The sequence below is a fragment of the Salmo salar genome, unplaced genomic scaffold (genome assembly GCF_965601325.2).
Source record: "Salmo salar unplaced genomic scaffold, fSalSal1 ptg000306l, whole genome shotgun sequence".
Taxonomy (NCBI): domain Eukaryota; kingdom Metazoa; phylum Chordata; class Actinopteri; order Salmoniformes; family Salmonidae; genus Salmo; species Salmo salar.
In genome coordinates this window covers 150,756-162,500 of record NW_027675347.1, presented here as the reverse complement: position 1 = coordinate 162,500, position 11,745 = coordinate 150,756, and the positions used below count along the sequence as shown (strand labels likewise).

Sequence of the window (11,745 nt, the reverse complement as noted above, 5' to 3'; positions counted from 1 at the left end):
GATTCACCAACTACTGTCAGGTTCTGTGTAGAGAGGGTCTGTCTGGACGCTGTTACTGGGAGGTGGAGAGGAGTGGTGGTGTTATTACAGCAGTCTCATATAAAGACATCAGCAGAACAGAGACAGGCTGGGATGGTGTATTTGGATACAATAACAAGTCCTGGAGTTTACAGTGCTATAGAGGTGGTTATTATTTCAGACACAATAATGTTGAGACTAAAGTATCAGACCCTCAGTCCTCCAGAGTAGGAGTGTACCTGGATCACAAGGCAGGTACTCTGTCCTTCTACAGTGTCTCTGACACAATGACCCTCCTCCACAGAGTCCAGACCACATTCACTCAGCCCCTCTATCCTGGGATTATGCTCTATAGTTATTATGGTACTGCTGAGCTGGTTAAACTGTAGTATGGTCCACATAGATACTAGTCATGCTGGTGTAGTCTATAGCTGAGCTGGTTAAACTGTAGTAGGGTCCACATAGATACTAGTCATGCTGGTGTAGTCTATAGCTGAGCTGGTTAAACTGTAGTAGGGTCCACATAGATACTAGTCATGCTGGTGTAGTCTATAGCTGAGCTGGTTAAACTGTAGTAGGGTCCACATAGATACTAGTCATGCTGGTGTAGTCTATAGCTGAGCTGGTTAAACTGTAGTAGGGTCCACATAGATACTAGTCATGCTGGTGTAGTCTATAGCTGAGCTGGTTAAACTGTAGTAGGGTCCACATAGATACTAGTCATGCTGGTGTAGTCTATAGCTGAGTTGGTTAAACTGTAGTAGGGTCCACATAGATACTAGTCATGCTGGTGTAGTCTATAGCTGAGCTGGTTAAACTGTAGTAGGGTCCACATAGATACTAGTCATGCTGGTGTAGTCTATAGCTGAGCTGGTTAAACTGTAGTAGGGTCCACATAGATACTAGTCATGCTGGTGTAGTCTATAGCTGAGCTGGTTAAACTGTAGTAGGGTCCACATAGATACTAGTCATGCTGGTGTAGTCTATAGCTGAGCTGGTTAAACTGTAGTAGGGTCCACATAGATACTAGTCATGCTGGTGTAGTCTATAGCTGAGCTGGTTAAACTGTAGTAGGGTCCACATAGATACTAGTCATGCTGGTGTAGTCTATAGCTGAGCTGGTTAAACTGTAGTAGGGTCCACATAGATACTAGTCATGCTGGTGTAGTCTATAGCTGAGCTGGTTAAACTGTAGTAGGGTCCACATAGATACTAGTCATGCTGGTGTAGTCTATAGCTGAGCTGGTTAAACTGTAGTAGGGTCCACATAGATACTAGTCATGCTGATGTAGTCTATAGCTGAGCTGGTTAAACTGTAGTAGGGTCCACATAGATACTAGTCATGCTGGTGTAGTCTATAGCTGAGCTGGTTAAACTGTAGTAGGATCCACATAGATACTAGTCATGCTGGTGTAGTCTATAGCTGAGCTGGTTAAACTGTAGTAGGGTCCACATAGATACTAGTCATGCTGGTGTAGTCTATAGCTGAGCTGGTTAAACTGTAGTAGGGTCCACATAGATACTAGTCATGCTGGTGTAGTCTATAGCTGAGCTGGTTAAACTGTAGTAGGGTCCACATAGATACTAGTCATGCTGGTGTAGTCTATAGCTGAGCTGGTTAAACTGTAGTAGGGTCCACATAGATACTAGTCATGCTGGTGTAGTCTATAGCTGAGCTGGTTAAACTGTAGTAGGGTCCACATAGATACTAGTCATGCTGGTGTAGTCTATATCTGAGCTGGTTAAACTGTAGTAGGGTCCACATAGATACTAGTCATGCTGGTGTAGTCTATAGCTGAGCTGGTTAAACTGTAGTAGGGTCCACATAGATACTAGTAATGCTGGTGTAGTCTATAGCTGAGCTGGTTAAACTGTAGTAGGGTCCACATAGATACTAGTCATGCTGGTGTAGTCTATAGCTGAGCTGGTTAAACTGTAGTAGGGTCCACATAGATACTAGTCATGCTGGTGTAGTCTATAGCTGAGCTGGTTAAACTGTAGTAGGGTCCACATAGATACTAGTCATGCTGGTGTAGTCTATAGCTGAGCTGGTTAAACTGTAGTAGGGTCCACATAGATACTAGTCATGCTGGTGTAGTCTATAGCTGAGTTGGTTAAACTGTAGTAGGGTCCACATAGATACTAGTCATGCTGGTGTAGTCTATAGCTGAGCTGGTTAAACTGTAGTAGGGTCCACATAGATACTAGTCATGCTGGTGTAGTCTATATCTGAGCTGGTTAAACTGTAGTAGGGTCCACATAGATACTAGTCATGCTGGTGTAGTCTATAGCTGAGCTGGTTAAACTGTAGTAGGGTCCACATAGATACTAGTCATGCTGGTGTAGTCTATAGCTGAGCTGGTTAAACTGTAGTAGGGTCCACATAGATACTAGTCACGCTGGTGTAGTCTATAGCTGAGCTGGTTAAACTGTAGTAGGGTCCACATAGATACTAGTCATGCTGGTGTAGTCTATAGCTGAGCTGGTTAAACTGTAGTAGGGTCCACATAGATACTAGTCATGCTGGTGTAGTCTATAGCTGAGCTGGTTAAACTGTAGTAGGGTCCACATAGATACTAGTCATGCTGGTGTAGTCTATAGCTGAGCTGGTTAAACTGTAGTAGGGTCCACATAGATACTAGTCATGCTGGTGTAGTCTATAGCTGAGCTGGTTAAACTGTAGTAGGGTCCACATAGATACTAGTCATGCTGGTGTAGTCTATAGCTGAGCTGGTTAAACTGTAGTAGGGTCCACATAGATACTAGTCATGCTGGTGTAGTCTATAGCTGAGCTGGTTAAACTGTAGTAGGGTCCACATAGATACTAGTCATGCTGGTGTAGTCTATAGCTGAGCTGGTTAAACTGTAGTAGGGGCCACATAGATACTAGTCATGCTGGTGTAGTCTATAGCTGAGCTGGTTAAACTGTAGTAGGGTCCACATAGATACTAGTCATGCTGGTGTAGTCTATAGCTGAGCTGGTTAAACTGTAGTAGGGTCCACATAGATACTAGTCATGCTGGTGTAGTCTATAGCTGAGCTGGTTAAACTGTAGTAGGGTCCACATAGATACTAGTCATGCTGGTGTAGTCTATAGCTGAGCTGGTTAAACTGTAGTAGGGTCCACATAGATACTAGTCATGCTGGTGTAGTCTATAGCTGAGCTGGTTAAACTGTAGTAGGGTCCACATAGATACTAGTCATGCTGGTGTAGTCTATAGCTGAGCTGGTTAAACTGTAGTAGGGTCCACATAGATACTAGTCATGCTGGTGTAGTCTATAGCTGAGCTGGTTAAACTGTAGTAGGGTCCACATAGATACTAGTCATGCTGGTGTAGTCTATAGCTGAGCTGGTTAAACTGTAGTATGGTCCACATAGATACTAGTCATGCTGGTGTAGTCTATAGCTGAGCTGGTTAAACTGTAGTAGGGTCCACATAGATACTAGTCATGCTGGTGTAGTCTATAGCTGAGCTGGTTAAACTGTAGTAGGGTCCACATAGATACTAGTCATGCTGGTGTAGTCTATAGCTGAGCTGGTTAAACTGTAGTAGGGTCCACATAGATACTAGTCATGCTGGTGTAGTCTATAGCTGAGCTGGTTAAACTGTAGTAGGGTCCACATAGATACTAGTCATGCTGGTGTAGTCTATAGCTGAGCTGGTTAAACTGTAGTAGGGTCCACATAGATACTAGTCATGCTGGTGTAGTCTATAGCTGAGCTGGTTAAACTGTAGTAGGGTCCACATAGATACTAGTCATGCTGGTGTAGTCTATAGCTGAGCTGGTTAAACTGTAGTAGGGTCCACATAGATACTAGTCATGCTGGTGTAGTCTATAGCTGAGCTGGTTAAACTGTAGTAGGGTCCACATAGATACTAGTCATGCTGGTGTAGTCTATAGCTGAGCTGGTTAAACTGTAGTAGGGTCCACATAGATACTAGTCATGCTGGTGTAGTCTATAGCTGAGCTGGTTAAACTGTAGTAGGGTCCACATAGATACTAGTCATGCTGGTGTAGTCTATAGCTGAGCTGGTTAAACTGTAGTAGGGTCCACATAGATACTAGTCATGCTGGTGTAGTCTATAGCTGAGCTGGTTAAACTGTAGTAGGGTCCACATAGATACTAGTCATGCTGGTGTAGTCTATAGCTGAGCTGGTTAAACTGTAGTAGGGTCCACATAGATACTAGTCATGCTGGTGTAGTCTATAGCTGAGCTGGTTAAACTGTAGTAGGGTCCACATAGATACTAGTCATGCTGGTGTAGTCTATAGCTGAGCTGGGTAAACTGTAGTAGGGTCCACATAGATACTAGTCATGCTGGTGTAGTCTACAGGTGAGCTGGTTAAACTGTAGTAGGGTCCACATAGATACTAGTCACGCTGGTGTAGTCTATAGCTGAGCTGGTTAAACTGTAGTAGGATCCACATAGATACTAGTCATGCTGGTGTAGTCTATAGCTGAGCTGGTTAAACTGTAGTAGGGTCCACATAGATACTAGTCATGCTGGTGTAGTCTATAGCTGAGCTGGTTAAACTGTAGTAGGGTCCACATAGATACTAGTCATGCTGGTGTAGTCTATAGCTGAGCTGGTTAAACTGTAGTAGGGTCCACATAGATACTAGTCATGCTGGTGTAGTCTATAGCTGAGCCGGTTAAACTGTAGTAGGGTCCACATAGATACTAGTCATGCTGGTGTAGTCTATAGCTGAGCCGGTTAAACTGTAGTAGGGTCCACATAGATACTAGTCATGCTGGTGTAGTCTATAGCTGAGCTGGTTAAACTGTAGTAGGGTCCACATAGATACTAGTCATGCTGGTGTAGTCTATAGCTGAGCTGGTTAAACTGTAGTAGGGTCCACATAGATACTAGTCATGCTGGTGTAGTCTATAGCTGAGCTGGTTAAACTGTAGTAGGGTCCACATAGATACTAGTCATGCTGGTGTAGTCTATAGCTGAGCTGGTTAAACTGTAGTAGGGTCCACATAGATACTAGTCATGCTGGTGTAGTCTATAGCTGAGCTGGTTAAACTGTAGTAGGGTCCACATAGATACTAGTCATGCTGGTGTAGTCTATAGCTGAGCTGGTTAAACTGTAGTAGGGTCCACATAGATACTAGTCATGCTGGTGTAGTCTATAGCTGAGCTGGTTAAACTGTAGTAGGGTCCACATAGATACTAGTCATGCTGGTGTAGTCTATAGCTGAGCTGGTTAAACTGTAGTAGGGTCCACATAGATACTAGTCATGCTGGTGTAGTCTATAGCTGAGCTGGTTAAACTGTAGTAGGGTCCACATAGATACTAGTCGTGCTGGTGTAGTCTATAGCTGAGCTGGTTAAACTGTAGTAGGGTCCACATAGATACTAGTCGTGCTGGTGTAGTCTATAGCTGAGCTGGTTAAACTGTAGTAGGGTCCACATAGATACTAGTCATGCTGGTGTAGTCTATAGCTGAGCTGGTTAAACTGTAGTAGGGTCCACATAGATACTAGTCATGCTGGTGTAGTCTATAGCTGAGCTGGTTAAACTGTAGTAGGGTCCACATAGATACTAGTCAAGCTGGTGTAGTCTATAGCTGAGCTGGTTAAACTGTAGTAGGGTCCACATAGATACTAGTCACGCTGGTGTAGTCTATAGCTGAGCTGGTTAAACTGTAGTAGGGTCCACATAGATACTAGTCATGCTGGTGTAGTCTATAGCTGAGCTGGTTAAACTGTAGTAGGGTCCACATAGATACTAGTCATGCTGGTGTAGTCTATAGCTGAGCTGGTTAAACTGTAGTAGGGTCCACATAGATACTAGTCATGCTGGTGTAGTCTATAGCTGAGCTGGTTAAACTGTAGTAGGATCCACATAGATACTAGTCATGCTGGTGTAGTCTATAGCTGAGCTGGTTAAACTGTAGTAGGGTCCACATAGATACTAGTCATGCTGGTGTAGTCTATAGCTGAGCTGGTTAAACTGTAGTAGGGTCCACATAGATACTAGTCATGCTGGTGGTGATGGTCCCCAGATGTGATGATTTATTCTGCTCTGTTTTATGTACAATCCTTATTTTCTGACTGATTTGAATTTGAAGAGATTTAAGGTTTTCATATTTGATAAAATACAATGTCCATTTCCATGAATCATGATGTCTGGTGTTGATGTAACAACAGGTGGTCTTTTTAATCCACTATCCAGAGTCAGGAACAGATGAAGTTAGGTCTGCTACTGTTCAGTGATTAAATATATATACTTCTGTGAATATATGAACCATTTCCTTCAAAAAATAAACTGCTCACATTCTGGAGATAAACTTTGTAAGGACTGTGTGTGTTTTTGTGTAAATAGTTTCTGAAAAAAGTGTGTCCAGCTCAAACGCTGATTGTTGTTGTAAATGAGGGTTCTAAACGAGGGTTCTAAACGAGGGTTCTAAACGAGGGTTCTAAATGAGCGTTCTAAATGAGGGTTCTAAACGAGGGTTCTAAATGAGGGTTCTAAACGAGGGTTCTAAACGAGGGTTCTAAACGAGGGTTCTAAACGAGGGTTCTAAAAGAGGGTTCTAAAAGAGGGTTCTAAATGAGGGTTCTAAAAGAGCGTTCTAAATGAGCGTTCTAAACGAGGGTTCTAAATGTGTGTTCTAAATTGAGAGGTAGCCTGACTGCCATTAGGTACCGAGATGAGATCCTCAGACCCCTTGTGAGACCATATGCTGGTGCGGTTGGCCCTGGGTTCCTCCTAATGCAAGACAATGCTAGACCTTATGTGGCTGGAGTGTGTCAGCAGTTCCTGCAAGAGGAAGGCATTGATGCTATGGACTGGCCCGCCCGTTCCCCAGACCTGAATCCAATCGAGCACCTCTGGGACATCATGTCTCGCTCCATCCACCAACGCCACGTTGCACCACAGACTGTCCAGGAGTTGGCGGATGCTTTAGTCCAGGTCTGGGAGGAGATCCCTCAGGAGACCATCCGCCACCTCATCAGGAGCATGCCCAGGCGTTGTAGGGAGGTCATTCAGGCACGTGGAGGCCACACACACTACTGAGCCTCATTTTGACTTGTTTTAAGGACATTACATCAAAGTTGGATCAGCCTGTAGTGTGGTTTTCCACTTTAATTCTGAGTGTGACTCCAAATCCAGACCTCCATGGGTTGATAAATTGGATTTCCATTGATTATTTTTGTGTGATTTTGTTGTCAGCACATTCAACTATGTAAAGAAAAAAGTATTTAATAAGATTATTTCTTTCATTCAGATCTAGGATGTGTTGTTTAAGTGTTCCCTTTATTTTTTTGAGCAGTATATATACTACTTTATTCATCTCAATACCAGAACAATATAAATACTACTTTATTCATCTCAATGCCAGTACAATATAAATACTACTTTATTCATCTCAATAACAGAACAATATAAATACTACTTTATTCATCTCAATACCAGTACAATATAAATACTACTTTATTCATCTCAATACCAGTACAATATAAATACTACTTTATTCATCTCAATAACAGTAGCCCACCAAGTACAATATAAATACCGATTGTAAATATGGTATTGGAACTGACCCCGTATAAATTACACAGTGTCCTACACATTGTAAATATGGTATTGGAACTGACCCCGTATAAATACTGAACAAAAATATTAAATGCAACATGCTACAATTTCAAAGATTTTACTGAGTTACAGTTCATAGAAGGAAATCAGTCATTTAAATAAATAAATTAGGCCCTAATCTATGGATTAGACATGACTGGGAATACAGATATGCATCTGTTGGTCACAGATACCGTTAAAAGTTAGGGGTGTGGATCAGAACCAGTCAGTATCTGGTGTGACCACCATTTGCCTCATGCAGCGCGACACGTCTTCTTCACATAGAGTTGATCAGGCTGCTGATTGTGGCCTGTGGAATGTTGTCCGACTTCCTCTTCAATGGCTGTGTGAAGTTGCTGGATATTGGCGAGAACTGGAACACGCTGTCGTACACGTCTATCCAGAGCATCCCAAACATGCTCAATGAGTGACATGTCTGGTGAGTATGCAGGCCATGGAAGAACTGGGACATTTTCAGCTTCCAGGAATTGTGTACAGATCCTTGTTGACATTATCGTGCTGAAACATGAGGTGATGGAGGAGGAAGAACGACACGACAACGGGGCCCCAGGATCTCGTCACGGTATCTCTGTGCATTCAAATTGCCATTGATAAAATGCAATTGTGTTCGTTGTCCGTATCTTACCGTACGCAGCAGGTTAGGAGAAAAAAACGTATCAGGTTGTGATAATTAAGTTAAGGTTAGGAAAATGGTTAGGGTTAGCTAAAATGCCCCCCAAAAAATATTATATATACTTTTATGTTTCCACACCTCACAAGCTACAGACAACATGGAAAGCGGTAATATGTCTAGATGGGATACAGCTTTTGTCAAATTGACATCTAAGTATATTATATATTTTTGGTGTATTTTAGCTAAACTTAACCATTTTCCTAACCTTAACCTAATTATCATAACCTTTTTCTCCTAACCTGCTACGTACGTTCTCCTAAACTTACTGCGAAAAGTTGTTTTTTTGTTTGTTTGTTGACAAAAGCTGTATCCCATCTAGACTCAAAATCACAGTCCTCCCACAATCCTCTCCTTCCATTTTTAATCCCGACATCCACTGCGGTCTCCACCGGACAAGATGGCGGACAGAATAGGTACGTCGGTTGTCTGTAAAAAAAATAAAATAAACGTTTACAGGTTTTAATTAATTTTTTTATTAATTAAACTGACATTTTCACTTCAGCATTTACATGCGAAACATTGTATTTTATTACATTTTAAAAAAGCAAGTTAGTTAATAATGTTTCTATGTTGTGTTTTTGAAGGCCGCGGTAAATCCATGGTTACGAGTCAAGTCAAGGAATTTACTGTCATGGTCATTAAAACGGACAAAATACAACTTTAAAAACAGCTTGGGTATATTACAAGGATGAGAATAAGGGAAAAAAAAACAAATAGAAATATATATATATTCCCTGACAGTTTCTCTAAACGGTTGTAAAAATATTCAACTAATTTTACAGCGTTTTGCGTCCAGACGATATGCTAGGTGGCTAGGTATTTAGCCAGGTAAGTTAGTTAGCTATATGTCTGTATTTGATTTGATATAATGTGGAATAGGTTCTGTTTTTTGTTTTCTCATTTCTTTGGGAATAACCTCTGGCTGTTATGTTTTATATGTTACTGTTAAAATAAAAAGTTAGCTAAGCTAAGCTAGTTAGCCTGCAGGACTAGCCTCTTGCAATGCAGTCGGAGTTAGCAACGTTATGTAGCTTGCTGGCTAATGACAGGCTAACTGGTTATGACAAACAGCCTTGTCTCAACATAACTCCCGTGACTTTGAACTAGCTAACTTTAGCTAACTATCATATATATTTCGATATGCTAGGTGGCTAGGTATGTAGCCATGTTGGAGGCGCTGGAAGATGGCGGCGAGTGTAGACGAGATTTCAGCTTGCTCCGAGTAACCTTACTTAAATGTAACGGAACTTGGCTTATAGTAAACACAATAGAGAACAACGCTTAGTTGACCGATAATTTGATTCATAACTTTGAGAAATGGAAGGAAAAAATGTGCGAAAGAGCAAAGGGAGGAGAAGGCAGTTGCTAGCTGAGCACTCATACGTTGGAGAAAAACCGCCACCTGACTCCTCAGGAGAAGAAATGGAGGATTCTGGACATTCGGTTGATTCTGACAATGCAGTCAATAGTCCTGCACCCAAAAAGACACATAAAGAATTATCTTTGCGCGAACTACAGATCAACATAATCGATGCTGTAAACGAAAGAGCCGACGGTCTGGAGAAAATGATACGCGAAAACACATCAAAAATAGTTGACCTCGAGACCTCTCTGAATCATGCATACAAGAGTATCGAAGAGCTTAAACTTGCAAACACTGCTACGTCTGAGAAATGCATTGCTCAGGAGAAGACCATCGCAGACATGCAAGAGCGCTTATCGGAAGCAGAGCGATACCGGAGAAGGTGGGGGCTACGGCTTTACGGTGTCCCCGAGAACCAGGATGAGAATGTGAAGCGCTTAGTAAGAGACATCTGTAACCGTGTGGCACCGGACTTTCCCGATGGATATATGGATATGGCTGTGGATGTCGCTCATCGGATTGGGAAGAAACAAGATGCCATCGTCAGCCGATCGATCATCATCCAGTTTGCTTTTCGCACAGCGAGAGATGCAGTTTGGAAGAAAGCAAAGGAAAGCGCCTTTCTGAAAGAAAAAAACTTAGATTCGGGGAGGATTTGACTGTAGCAGACAAGGCAGCAAAGGCAAAATTGTGGCCTCTCGTACAACAGGCCCGAAATCAAGGAAACGGTGGATACTACAGGGGAATCAGAGCTTTTTTCGCCAACGGTAAATAAATACGACCGGGGTGATTTGATTTGTTCTGTCGGTAGGTTTACAAGGTAGTTCCTTCCCCACTGCAAACTGAACGTTCTACTTTTGAAACATGGTGTTACTATTTTACAAGTTAAGAATTCTGTTAATACATATATGAAGCAACTTTTTATAGAGAGGGTAAAGTTGAGATTGCATAGGATTTTTCTTTCTATTCTATAGATATGGACTTGAAGTTTATGTCAATCAATGCCAGGGGGATACGTAACATGTTGAAGAGAAAAGCTTTTTTTTGTTTTGTAAGGACTGCAACGCAGATCTTGTATTCGTTCAAGAAACACATTCATGCAAAGAAGACTATAATTATTGGAAAAATCAGTGGGGCAGTGACATTTTTTTGGCCCACGGGACAAATCATTCAGCTGGGGTTGCAATTTTAGCACACAATTTCAAAGGGACATTTTTGTTTACTCAAATGGACTCCAATGGACATTGGCTAGTAGCGGTCATCAACCACATGGACAGATTATTTGTGTTGTGTAATGTATATGGATACTGTTCTAGTCCTCCAAATAACTTACTTCTAGAGGAAATTGAAGAAATTGTTAAAAATCTTCTGAGAAAATATCCATCCAGTCAGATAATAGTTGGTGGAGATTTTAATATGGTTTATTCTAATGAGACTGATAGATTGCCTCATAGGCCTAACATTGGTGTGAACAAGTTGGTGAATTTCTGCCAAAGCCTGGACTTAATTGACATATGGAGAGTAAAAAACCCTGGAGAGATACAATACACATGGAGTAATAGAGATCGTTCCTTACAATCAAGAATTGATTTGTGGGTGATAACCTCTAGTCTTGTGCCCAACACTGTAGAGGTGAAAATACTGCCTGCAGTCCTGACGGATCATAAAGTCATATGGTTGACTGTAAGAATATGCAGTAATGATGGTAAGAAATACTCTGGTGGTTACTGGAAACTAAATAACTCATTGTTATTGCATGATGATTTAAAAAATGTGATTAAGAATCTAATTTCTGTTTACTGGAGTTTAGCTACATCTAATGCAGAATATGGGAAATATTGGGAACTGCTGAAATTTAAAATCCGCTCAGCCTGTATTACTTATGGAAAACGGCTTGCTTTAAGAAGGAGATGTGAGGTAGCTGAACTCTCTAAAACAATTGCCGATATCACAGAGATTGAGCATCTTCATCTTAATGAGAAAGATAAATTGAATGATTTACAGAATCAACTAGATACATTGTATGAGGAAAAGGCTAGAGGAGCTTTCATAAGATCTAGAAAACAATGGCTTGAAAAAGG

General features: G+C 41.5%; 1 protein-coding gene across 1 annotated transcript in view; it reads left to right on the top strand.

Annotated features, from left to right (window-relative positions):
* LOC145875677 (tripartite motif-containing protein 16-like) overlaps positions 1–6,322 on the top strand; it is a 14,370-nt gene extending 8,048 nt beyond the window's left edge. The window contains exon 6 of the mRNA XM_082971516.1: positions 1–6,322. This exon is cut by the window's left edge and continues 117 nt beyond it. Within this exon, the coding sequence (XP_082827642.1) occupies positions 1–407 (407 nt within the window). The 3' untranslated portion in view covers positions 408–6,322.
* Positions 6,323–11,745: the final 5,423 nt, after the last annotated feature.